The 12,794-nt window shown below is 53.2% G+C and overlaps 1 protein-coding gene across 2 annotated transcripts in view; it reads left to right on the forward strand.

Moving 5' to 3' along the window:
• The first annotated feature begins 4,546 nt into the window (after window positions 1-4,546).
• USP7 (ubiquitin specific peptidase 7) overlaps window positions 4,547-12,794 on the forward strand; it is a 64,720-nt gene continuing 56,472 nt past the window's right edge. For both annotated transcript variants that reach the window (XM_047837975.1, XM_047837976.1), the window contains exon 1: window positions 4,547-4,695. In XM_047837975.1, coding sequence (XP_047693931.1) covers window positions 4,614-4,695 — 82 coding nt within the window. In that variant the 5' untranslated portion in view covers window positions 4,547-4,613. The remainder of the gene's footprint in view (window positions 4,696-12,794) is intronic.

Consider the following 12,794-nt stretch of genomic DNA (forward strand, 5'->3'; position numbering starts at 1 on the left):
AATCCAAAGCAGGCTCCAGACTCTGAGCTGTCAGCACAGAGCCCAACATGGGCTGTCCCATCAACTGTGAGATCATGACCTGAGTCGAAGTTGGACGCTTAACTGACTGAGCCACCCAGGTGCTCCATTTTTATTTTATTTTTGAGAGAGAGAGAGAGAGAGAGAGAAAAAGAATGAGTGGGGGAGGGGCGCGCGCGCGCGCGCGCGCGCGCACACACACACACACACACACACACACACACACACACACACACACACAATCCGAGGCAGGCTCCAGCCTCTGAGCCATCAGCACAGAGCCTGACGCGGGGCTCAAACTCCTGAACCTCGAGATCATGATCTGGGCCGAAGTCGGATGCTCAGCCGACTGAGCCACCCAGGCGCCCTCCGCCTTATTTCTTTTAAGCTCAGACCCTCCTCACTAACCCTGTGGCTGTGGGGTTAGGTCATCTTTCCAGACATGGATTATCTACAAATTTAGTTATCCTGAAAAATAAAGAGCTCCCGTTAATCTCTTCTTTTTTGTCTGACACTTCCATCAAATCATTTTAGACCCTGGCCCACATAGCTGCCAGGTAGATAAATATTTTGGTTCTTAAGAAGAAAACCCAACCGGCTGTTTATGCCAAGTCATGGCTCTGGCCCTGGGAGCAGCAAAAATATGTTTTGCTCTGAGAGTAATGATAGGGTGGCCCCTCCCTGCACCTACTGACTCTACCTAATGACAAGTCAGCTGCTTTAGCAGTTCCTGTCTCCCCGGTTTCCCGTCTTTCTTAGGTCCCTGGTTTCTGAACCAGGGTACGGGGGTGTGAAATTTTTAAGAATTGGCAATGATTAGAAATGGTGCCCTAGTAAGTCGCCTTGCCCTTTATTGCTCTAGGCCCTTTGGAGGCATCTTGGCATTCCAGCTCCCAGGAAGCAGGCATTACTCAGCTGATTGGTGTCTTTAGTGTTCTTCCCTACACATTCCTTCTGTGAGCAAATGGGCTTTACAGCTAATGCAGACCTGATTCCCCAAGGTGGAGATGCAGAGGCTAGCAGAGGCCTCTGGAATAACTGAGTCTGGACCTTCTTCGCAGGCCTCAGAGGGCACTGGTACTGCTGTTTTGAGTAGCTGAGGCAGCCTAGAAATGAGGCCTCCTCCCTGCCCCCCATCCTCTACTCCTAGGTGAAAGGCAGGAAGCTGCAAAGAAGTTCTGTAACTGAATCCTTACTAAAAGCCTTTAAAGCAAGCAGGCAGTCTTTTGTATCCCAGACAGACCCTGGCTCCTGGCAATTAGTAAACATTAGCTGAGGTGAAACCATTCAATCAGGCTTTATCAGGCATCTACTATGTACCAGGCACCGTGCTAGGATACAGCTGTGAAGTTTCTTCCCTTTGAGATGCTTCTAGGACTGGAGACATATTATTTGGGTGTATTCATTTTTTATTATTGTGTCATAAGTGACCACAAACTCAGAGGCTTAAAGCAACATTTCTTCCTCTCCCACCTGACCCCAGCCTATCAGCAAGTCTAGCCAGTTTGACCTGTCAACACACCTACACCTGTTCTTTTTTCTTTTTCTCCAGGTCCACTACACCTGTCTAGCTCACCTCCATCTCTCCTCTAGACTGTGACCAGCCTCCATTCTGGTCTTCCTCACTCATTCTTGGCCTTTTTTTATTTAAAAAAAAATTTTTTTTTTCAATGTTTATTTATTTTTTGGGGGGACAGAGAGAGACAGAGCATGAACGGGGGAGGGGCAGAGAGAGAGGGAGACACAGAATCGGAAACAGGCTCCAGGCCCTGAGCCATCAGCCCGGAGCCTGACGCGGGGCTCGAACTCCCGGATCACGAGATCGTGACCTGGCTGAAGTCGGACGCTTACCCGACTGCGCCACCCAGGCGCCCCATCTTGGCCTTTTTTTAAAAGAAAGTTTTGGGGCGCCTGGGTGGCGCAGTCGGTTAAGCGTCCGACTTCAGCCAGGTCATGATCTCGCGGTCCGTGAGTTCGAGCCCCGCGTCAGGCTCTGGGCTGATGGCTCAGGGCCTGGAGCCTGTTTCCGATTCTGTGTCTCCCTCTCTCTCTGTCCCTCCCTCCCCCGTTCATGCTCTGTCTCTCTCTGTCCCAAAAATAAATAAACGTTGAAAAAAAAAAAAATTTAAAAAAAAAAAAAAAAGAAAGTTTTACTGCCATATGATTCACGTATCCTACAATTCACCCACTTAAAGCGTACAGTTCCAAAGGTTTTAGCATATTCGCACCATTACCAGAATCAAATTTTAGGATATTTTCAAAACCTCCCCAAAGAAACCCCTGGCCTAGGAGCCATCACTGCTCAAAGCCGGAACCCCTCAATCTACTTTGTCTCCATAGATTGATTTGCCTGCTGGATGTTTCATGTAATGGGAATCATTCACCATGTGGTCCTTTGTGTCTGGCTTCTTTCACTCAGCACAGTGTTTTTCAAGGTGTATCCACGGGTAGCATGTCTCAGTGCCTCATGCTTTTTAATTGCCAAATAGTATTTCATGGGATGGCTATACCACATTTATTTTATCCACCACGCAGAGTATCCTTTTTACTCCTCATATGTTTCCCAGGTTGGTTTTGAACCCAGTTATAAAAATAAGGTTGGGCGGTGTGGAACCTAGTAGGCATTGTGTATTGCTCTCTGCCAACTGCCCCCCCCCCCCCCAAGGTCCTTTCTGCCCTCCCCCAAGGCTCTGCAGAGCTGGAGGGGAGGATTCCTTTGCATCTGAGAACAGTTCATTAGCATTTGTGAGAATCTGTGTGAATAACAACACCTCTTCGGGATCTGGGGGTGACCCAGGGACTGGGACCGATTCTTGGTGAAGTCACTCCTTCCCTCTCATTTGCTGCCTTCCTTGGTCTAGCAAGAAATTCCGCTGGTGGGAAACCTTCGCATATATGAAATGCTTGGGGGGGGGGCAGTCACATTTGAATCAAGCATTCATTTAACAAATATTCATTGAGCCCTTGCAATGTCCCACGCACGTGGGACACCACAGTGAACAAAACGTTCTTTTGTGGGTGGGGAGATGGGATCCTAACTAAACTGGAGAAAAATGCAGGGAAAGGAAATACGGAGATGGAAAGTGGGGTGGGAATCACAACTTCCTGGCCATTTTAGGGGGCAAAATTACATTCTCCTTTGAGACGGTCCCTTAGATGGGGACAGATGTACAGAGATGTATGCCCTTTTTGCCTATTTATTCACCTGCGCTGCCTCGGTTACCATAAAAAAGCTGAGACGCTACTCACCAGTCTGTGCTGATTTGAGGGGAACAGGTTAAATGCCACACGAAGAGGTTTTGGGGTCAGTTCTGAGGGACTTAACTTTTCTGGTTTGGACTACAATGAGAAAATAAGTTCTCCCACATAGGGTATTGGGCACGTACAACACAGCTCGGTTAAGGGTGGAGAGTAATCCTACTACTACTACTGACCACAGGCACTGGTGGTACGCGTCGCCCCCGGCTCTGTCCCAGACCCTGTTCTAGGCAGCCTGGTCAGCTACACGCCCAAGGTCACACGGCCGCGCCGAGGGCCCCAGGGTATGGGGAGGAAGGGGGGTAAGGCCCCTGCGCTGGGCCGGGCTCGGGGCTCTCACCCTCCAGGGTCGGGGTGCCGGGGGGCCCGCCCCGGCGCGTCCCGGGACTCAGGGGCAGGCACCCGGGGCCGGGCGGCGCTGGGGGAGGCACCGGGGGCGCGGTGCGACGCGGGCTGGTGCGGGAGCGGGAGCGGGAGCCGGAGCCGCAGCCGGCGGGCGGGCCGAGGCGGCTGCGGCGGCAGCGGCGGGCGGGCCGCTCTCTGCTCCGCCTCCCCTGCTCCGCCCTCCGCTCCCGCTCCGCCCTCCTGCTCGGCGCCCTCCCGCCCGCCCGCCCGCCCGCTCCCTGCGCCGCCCGCCCGCTCTCCGCTCGCTCGCTCGCTCGCTCTCGGGCCCCCCATGCGGATGTGACATTTCACGCCGCCGCCATTTTGAGAGCGAGCCGAGCCGAGCCGCCGGGCGCCGCGTCCGCTGCCGGAGCCCCGACGACGACGCCGAGGAGGCGGAGGCCGCAGCGCCCCGAGCGCGGCCGGCCAGTCGCCCGCCCGCGCCGCCGCCGCTCCCGCCGGCCCCAGGCCCCGCAGGCCCGCCGCGGCCGGCCAGGCCTCCCGCCCGCCGCGCCCGGCCCGAGGCGGGGCTGACTCCGCGGCCCCCGCCCGGCCGCCCTCCGCCCCCGGCCGGCCCGCGGCCCCGCAGCCCCGGCCCCGGCCCCGGCGGCGGGAGGCGGGCCCCGCGGCGGCGGCGGCGGCGGCGGCGGCCGCAGCGAGCGACGAGGCCGCCCGGCCCGGCCCGCCGGCCGCCCGCCCGCCTCGGCGCCGAGATTGGGCGAATCGCGAGCAAGTACGTGCGCGTCTCCCTGCCGCCGCCGCCGCCGCCGCCGCCGCCCGCCGCGGGCCGCCCCGGGGCCGCCGCCGCCGCCGACGACGCGCGGGAGGAGGAGGAGGAGGCCGCCCCGCCGCCGCCGCCGCCGCCGCCGCCCCGGCTCGCCGCCGCCGCCGCCCGCCCGCCGGGCCCGCAGCCCGGGCTCCCGGCCGCAGGCGAGGCCCAGGCCGCGGCCGACATGAACCACCAGCAGCAGCAGCAGCAGCAGCAGAAAGCGGGCGAGCAGCAGCTGAGCGAGCCCGAGGACATGGAGATGGAAGGTGAGGCCCGCGGACCGGCCGCGGCGGGGCCGGGGGGCGCCTTCCATTGTGGCCGGGGGGAGCCGCGGGAGCCACGCGAGGGGCTCGCCATCTTTAAGCAGGCCCCGGCGGCCACGGGCCTGGGCCTGGGCCGGGCCGGGCGAGGCTGCACCGTCATGCCGGGCCCGCGCGCGCTGGGGGCGGCCGGCGGCCCCCTGCCCGGCTCATTGTCCGGGGCGCCTTCCGGCACAAAGCGCCCGGATCCCGTGCTTGTGAATGAGGGCGCCCTGGCCGCCCGAGGGACGCAGGCGTGCTCCGGGCTTCTGGCGGCCGTCGGGTCGGGAGCCGGGCTCCGGGCGGGGGGGGGGGGGGGGGGGAGGGGGAGGTGGGGTGTGGGTGGGGGCGGGCCGTGCCCCGTGGCGGGCGTCCCCGGGATCTGCCTCGCCTGGCCCGGTTCCGGCCGGCGAGCTTGGGGAGCGCTCGCCCTCCGTGGACGCGGGGCTCGCCCGCACCTGCTCGCGTGCGCTCCCCCGGAGCGCCCACCAGGGCTGCGAGGCGTTCCCCCGGATCCCATTAAAACGGCACTTCCTAGCGTTGGGCGTCATTTTGGAGCAACACCTGCAAGGAAGGCACATGTTCTCCGCCTTGGGACTGGCCCCGAGTTCTGAGCCGGACGCTCTCTGTTTCTACTTACCTGTTTGGGCGGGGAGCGGGGAGGGGAGAGTTGGGTTACCCGACTGTGTGCGGTGCAGTCAGCATCCGGCCAGGTGTGTGTTTGCAACTGCGCGAAAGCCCCGCCGCACATGGCTACCTACAGCCGAATCAATCCTGACTCCAAAAGTAACTTAATTTTCTGCCCTTCTGGCAGCAGTTTCCTCAGGTACTTCCAGATACGGGGTCTTGGTTATAAAGGTTTGATATCAAGAGTCTTTGGTTTACATATTTCGGGCCAAGTTGGCCATTGGAAGGCATCTTTTAGTTCTCGTGGCCCCAAGTGTTTAAAAGAGCAAAGTCAAAGTAGTCTAGAAAAACAGCTTTTTTACCTGCCTTGAGGGGTCAGATCGGCAGGAGCCAAAAAAGGGGGTAGCTAAGTGAACTGGGCACTGAATGTTCTTAGTTTGCTTTTAGCCAGCGATCTCGGGTTGCATAAATGAATGGAACCTTGCTCAGGAAGCTGAGGCAAAGGACCACATTTGTCCTGTTGGGTGGCTACACGTGTGGGGCACTGCCTGCCACCCTGGTTGGTGGGAACACTTAACCATGACTGGTATTCCCCTGTGAATGACGTACTGCCAGTAATTGGATGTTCACTGAAAAAAATGGCTTGCCAGATTGCAAAAGGCAAAGTGGTGGAAATGCCTGCAGAAAGCACTTCCCAGTGGTACTTAACAATGGGCAGTCGTGGGGGACAGGAGAGCAGAGTCCGCGCCAAGGACCAGGCTATGTATTTCCTTTGGCTTCAGGAAGGCAGTAGCTTCACGAAGCTTTTGGCAGGGGTGATTAAACCAGCTAGTTGCAGGAATATGTTGCTGAGACAATTTTGGGTATTCCTTTTATGCCACATAACCAAACAGGTTGCTTTTCAGTCCCTCCCCCCCCTTTTTTTGAATAGCGCTCCATCAAGACAAAAATCCAACAGTGCTGGCATGCTGATTTCCCCTATATGTCGTTTTACCACTTTTCCAAGTGTTTTAAAATAGTAGTGAGAAGCAATAAAGGTGGACATCACTGAAGGACCTATTTCTGATACAGAACTGCCTTTGGGGAAATCGTCATGCCCCGAGTTCTGCGGGCTTTTCTGTAAGATTGGACAGTGTTGAAGGGTAGTGGAAAAATTTTCAGAAATCCACAGTTCCAAGAAATCCACACACTCCATGCTTGCAAGATGACTTCCTTTTCTCATGGAGTTTTATTTTCATATCAAAGTTTGTATTGGAAAGGTCACCCCTAAGATCATTAATCTGCGAATTTACTGGAATCTCAAAATTGGAGGGGAAGGTTGCGGTTATTAATGCTGATTTCTAAAACTTAAGAAAACTTGTTTCTTTTGAGTGGACCTCTGTCCCAAATTCATTATCCCGCCGATACCTTGCCTCTGTAGGACTTGGGATTGTCAATTCCCTGTGAGCACCCACAGGTGTGTGGTTCACAAAGCTGCCTATCAGCCTTTATTAAGCTTCCCACTCCTGAAATGTGCTGGCTTTAAATATTGTAGTTTAGGATCAGGAAGAGGGGAAGAATCCTTCCTACTAAAAAGCCAGCAGGGTGGGATTTAGTGACAATCAACTCCATTTGGCTTCACGTGCCAGGTTATGCTAGTGCCTTGAACCTGCCCTGAGTCCATTAGAACTGGCAGCTGGTAGCAGTTAGGGTTCTGATCAGCTTGAGGAAGGGAAGGCTTTGTCAATGAGGAGCATCCTACCTGCCCCTCCTGGGCAGGGCCGTTTCGGAGGAGCTTGGGAGACTGGTTAGGTCGGTTGTTCTTTCCTATCAGTAGGTCAGTGTTAGTTTGCTCTCCTTCTCACTCCACTTCTCCGGGATTGCATTTGCTTTTGACGGAACTTTGCTCGGTCCTTGCGTATCTGCTGTAGAGTAACAATGCTCACGCTTTGTTATTTTAAAAATGACTTGTTCTGAGCAATTGCTAAAGTTACAAAGGGTGAAGGGCAGAGAGGAAAGAGACGAGGGACAGGACGGCAGTTCATGGGGTCGGACCCCATGCCTCCTCTAGGTCCCGAAGCAGTTGATCACACGTTTCAAGTGGGGAGGCACACGCGGTGGTGGTGGTGGTGGTGGTGGTGGTGTTATTCGCTCTGGCCAAGAAGGAATTCACTTAGCAGTTTATTCCTTGTCTAACTCAGAGGAGGTGCGGGCCGAGGGGCTGAAGGAGCGACTTGTGCAGGCCTCTGCCCTCTGAGTACTTGGAGCGGTGATCATCTGGTCAGTGCTGTGCCCTGTCCAGTCAACAGGAAGTTTTCCCAAGGCCCTTGCTTCTGCTGCATAGACGGGCCAGCACAAATGTAAATACCCTGATGTTTGTTCCTTGCTTCTTCGGCCCCTGTGAGCAATCTCCGTTGCAGAGTGTGATCTCTTAGACTGTTGGGGACAGTTTTGTTTGACCTCGGTACAACACTCAGACCACTGCCGTTGGGACACCAAGCTGGGAGCAAATCAATGAGTCATCTGCAGTTTGCAAAGAATTGATCATTGACTTCTGTGTTTTTGGTTGGGAAGAGGCAGCACTGGTGGATTTCTTTTTCTTTCAAACTTTCGTGGGGAGGTGGAGTTTCGAGTTACCCTTGTGCTAAGGCAGGCTTGGGAGTGAAAGGGAGTTTCCTTGCACACACGCACCCAGATAAACCAAACTGGGCACATTTTATTCTGTCTAAAACGCAAGTTGCCTTTTCAGATAGCCCTGTAACAAGACAAAAATCACGGGAATCCCTATTTTTCTCTCGTGTTAGCCTTGGTTGGTAAAAGAACTGCGAAGCTACAAGGTGAAAGTCAACTTAGAGAACCCAGAAGAAATGCAGAAAAAAATTAGGCCAAACCTGGAAATGTCTGACTCTGAGCCTGGCAGGTTTTGGTAGGATTGGAAGTTACTCCCCACAGGCATCAACCCTCTCGATTTTCTCAGGCTGCTGATTTTGATGATCTGGGAACAAATAAAAGATTGCTAACAGCAAATATGGGAAGAAAGTGAGTACCTTCCTCCTTGATTTTTATTTTTATTTTTTTGCAGTCAGCTTGGTGGAAAGGGAGAAAGGGGCCGCTGAGTTCCAGCTCCTCGTGGTGTGGCAGTATGGTGGCTTGAGCACAGGCTTTGGGCCAGGCCTGAGTTTGAGTGTGGACTTTGCCATTTAATTGTGTGACAAGAGCACAAAGCTCTTGTAAAGTACCGTGCAGAGAACTGGGAGTGTGGATGTTCAATTCGTGGGGTTCCTGGGACAGTGGAGCCTTGCACAGGAGGAAGCGATCCACTTAGGACCAGAGCATGGCATGCACAGGTAGGGCAGGTTGTGATTTTCCGTGGTGTGCAGAAATGTTCTACGGTGATTATGTCCTAGTGTGGACTAGGAAGAAAACAGGACCAGCCTCAATCTAAGCAGCATTATGGAATTCTGGGCTTGAGATGCCTAAAGAGGTACTTAAGATTAATGGTTTAATATTTTAAGAAACATCTGTGGATGACGGAGGACACGAGTGGACTTGGGGCGCTGAGACACGGGCACTGAAGTGTGCTCAGCTCAGTAGCCCTGTGATAAAGAGTATTCCTGTTCTGGGAAAAGTTTTAGAGCATGTAATGAGGATTTGAGGTTGAGAATCAGGTCACCCAGTCTCCACACTTGGGGAGTTGGCCTTGAATTCTTCTCTCTGGATCCCCACATCCTGTTACCAAGCCCTTTGGTTTCAGCCACCACCCTAAATGAGGCCCCTGTTGCCTCATGCTGGGACTTTGCAATAGCCTTCTTGCTGATGTCTGCTTCCATCCCTCCCGAACCTCACACGGCTCGTGCAGCTCTTTGAAAGTAGACTGCCCGCAGGACCGCTTGGCCCCTTCACCGCCCTGCTTTAGGGGGGCGCAGGTGTGCTGTATGTGGGGAGTCACACAGTCCCGTGTAGGCCATCAGAGTCCTCAGGATTGGCCTTGGCCTTCTTTGTGCTTTGGGGTCCGAACACACACAGGCTGGTGCTTCCTGGGGTGCAGCCCCGGCTTTGGGGCCTTGCATAGACACCGATGGCTTCTCTTTTGAGAATGCACACAGGATGGATACCCCAGGACAGTGGTTCAAAACCTGTTCCCATGTCACCTTCTCCCTAAACCTTTCTGGTTGCCACGGCTGTTTGGCTTGCCCTGGAGTCCTGTAGACCGTGGTTGTCCCTCGCGTACCCCTCTCTTCCTCAGTGTTGGGTTGTTAGTGTGGAAGGTGACCGTCTCCTGTTCTTTTTTTTGTTGTTTTGTTGTTCAGTGTACTTGTGGGGGATATTCATTCAGGAAAAAGCAATTCTAAGGCTAAATGGTACAACAGGAGGTGGCTGGCTGGCAAGGTGGTGTGTGAAAGAGAAAGCCGAAGCCATAAACTGATGTTGCTTTGATAGCTGCTAATTCAGTTTTATTGCTTTTAACGTAAGTTGCTTCAGATGGCATTTTTGATCCTTTTGGAAGGAGGAGCTCATTTCTGTTTTCCAGACCAGGGTGTTGACGGGTCCATATAAATTACTGATGGTTTCTTCTGAGTATTTTAAAATTTGGTTTTGTTACTCTTCTGGTTTTTTGGATGAGTAGTATGTAGCCTGAGTCTTTTTGTTTGATTTCCAAGGCAAAGGGATCTTACTCTGGAGACAAAAGAGTTGTAACGAGGCACTTCTTGACACGTACCGTGACAGAGTTGACTGTTCAATGTCACCTGCTTCGTGAACTTGTCCTGAACTTACTTGGACTTAAGAAAGTTGGAGGAAGCAGGATTTTAAGTGTCACGCGTAGGCAGGAAAGTCAGTTATGCCATTTTTCTAGTAAGTTAACACATGCCTTGGCTAATGAGAAGTCAGACGTGTTGAAATTCTCTTGAAGAGAAGCAGGCCTACTTCTGAGGGTTGGTGAATTAGAACTTGGAAGCTGGGAATGGGGGTAATGAGAGAGTCAGGAAATACACGGACCTGGGCAAGAGCTGAATGCTTCCAGAACATGGGGACGATAGGGCTAAGTGGGAGTCGAGCAGGAGACGGGGGAGGGAGAGCTCGAGGGCTGCACCTTGAGAAGTGGTGGCACGGCATGTTGTTGGGGTGGCAAGAGCTGGGGTTGGAAGGCCTCCGGGGGTAACGGGGAGCACGGTGCTCCTCGCCCCGCCCGGTGGGCCCTCCCTGGCCCCTGTGCTGCTTGTCACCAGCTCAGTTCTTAGGCCAGCCTGGAGGTGTGGAGACTGCGCAGGTCACCGCTGCTAATGTGGACACACATGCCCAGGGGGGCCCGTGTCCTTTGGAAGAGAACAGGTTACCTGCCTGAGGGAGCTCTAGTCCACTGTTTGCCACGTGAGTGGTCAGTCTGAGTCTCAGGGTGGCGGTCGATCCTTTTTTTTTTTTTGGTCGGGTGTGGGCGAGAGGGTCATTGAGAGTCTGAAAGCTGGGGAGGAGGAGGTTCCCTTGTGTGACCACAGCGGTTCTGTGTGATTCTCCTGCCTGGCATAGAGTATTCAAAGCCTGGGTCCTCCGGTTTTGATTCCGTGCCAGTGACTAAATTGGTTTTCCTGACATCCTGATACTGGTAGGGCTCTTGTATCGTGTGCCAGCCCTTAGCATATCCACCTGGGGAAGGCCTTGCTCTCACAATAAGTTGCTAAACTGGCCTCTGGTATGAGTTTACGAGAGTGGCCTGTCTTGTAGAGTGTGATACACTCCAGGGCGTAGCCACAGGTGTCTGGGTGGAACTAAAACTTCTCTTGGCCACCCCTCCTGCCACCCGATTCATAGTACTTTCAGAAGGAGTTGATGGGGGATTATTCCGAGGGAGACCCTGTCCAGTGGCTCTAATGTGTTGGCTGAGCAAACCCCATCACTGCGGGGTCCCTTATAAAAGGACTTATGGGCCCCGTACCTGGAGTTGGAAGTATGTTTCATCAATGCGACTTTCAGGAATAGGTTCTGTTTCAAGGCTCTTAATTGACCCTGTGCAGTGGCTGTCTTAAAACGAATGCGTGTAACAGTTCTTAACTGTCGGTGTGGTTATGCAGCCTAGCTTCTCTTAGTGTTGGGTGGGTGATTTTGAAGTGCCTGCTTCTTGCATTCGGTGGTTTAGATCACCGTGGGGGAGACATTATTCAGTCAAAGAAACTGTATGTGAAGTGGTTAAAAACATTCCTCAGTCCATAGTGCTGTTTTGTCTCCATCATGGACATTTACAAGAATTGTCCCCAAAGATTCTCAGCCTTTCTCTCTTCTATGCTGAGTGTGTAAGGATTAAGAGGATGCACAAATCGGGTGGAAAAACCTGACTCGCAGAATGCCCTCAGAAGCAGCTGGTGGGGGCGTGGGTTGCTGTGGCCCCTTTGTGAGCCCCAGCCTTTGGGCTGACTCTCCCACTCGAGACTGTGAGTGGTAGTGGCTGAGGGGTCGCTTGTCCTGGGTTGGACTGGAGTGGGGTGCTGTCCTAGCCAGGATTCCTCATTTCTCCGAAGCACTCCAGGTCTCCTGCCGGTTCTGATGAGAACAAACTGAGATCAGGTTCCTTCTTAGGCCCATCTTTCTCCAGAAATCCACTTGTTTTCATGGGGGGGGGAGGAGGAAATGCCACATGTCTGACTTTGCCTTAGGTCATGATCTCGAAGTTTGTGGTTTCGAGCCCCCCATCAGACTCTGTACTGACAGCGTGGAGCCTGGAGCCTGCTTCAGATTCTGTGTCTCCCTCTCTCTCTGCCCCTCCTCCACTCGTGCTCTGCCTCTCTCAAAAATAAATATTAAAAAATTTAAAAGATTTAAATTAATCCTATTCCTTAACTGACTTGCCATATTAAAAAATGTTTTTACTAGCCACATTTCAAGTGATGAATAACCACATATGGCTGGTGGCCACCATGTTGGGCAGTGCAGGTACAGGGTACTTCTGGCAACGGCAGAAAGTGTTAGTGGCCAGTGCTGGCCTAAATGATCTGGTTGGATCCTTGGCTGGTGGTGTTTCTGGAAGCATTGGTATCACATTGAATGTTGGGAAACTTGCAGTGTGTTCTGGGAGAGCTCAGTTAAAATGAATAAAATAGTTCTTGGGCAAACCCTATAGAGCTAGCTTCTCCAGTTATTTGTGGTGAAGAACCAGGTTTTTTCTTTAATTTCTAGTCCACTGTGGACATTCTAGACTGTATTTTGTAGAAATACAGTGCCAACAAACGATGTAAGTGAAATACCAGTAAACCTACAAAATACAAGCCCAAGTTTATTATTAATTCAACAAATGTACAGCTGTTGAAATCAGTGATTAGAACAAACATACATCCTAAGAAAGAAAATTACAGAAACCATTTGTGTTCATTGAAAGTGTGTGTCTAGGGATGCCTGGGTGGCTCAGTCGGTTAAGCGTCCGACTTCAGCTCAGGTCACGATCTCGCGGTCCGTGAGTTCGAGCCCCGCGT

The sequence above is a fragment of the Prionailurus viverrinus genome, chromosome E3 (assembly GCF_022837055.1).
Source record: "Prionailurus viverrinus isolate Anna chromosome E3, UM_Priviv_1.0, whole genome shotgun sequence".
Classification (NCBI taxonomy): Eukaryota; Metazoa; Chordata; class Mammalia; order Carnivora; family Felidae; genus Prionailurus; species Prionailurus viverrinus.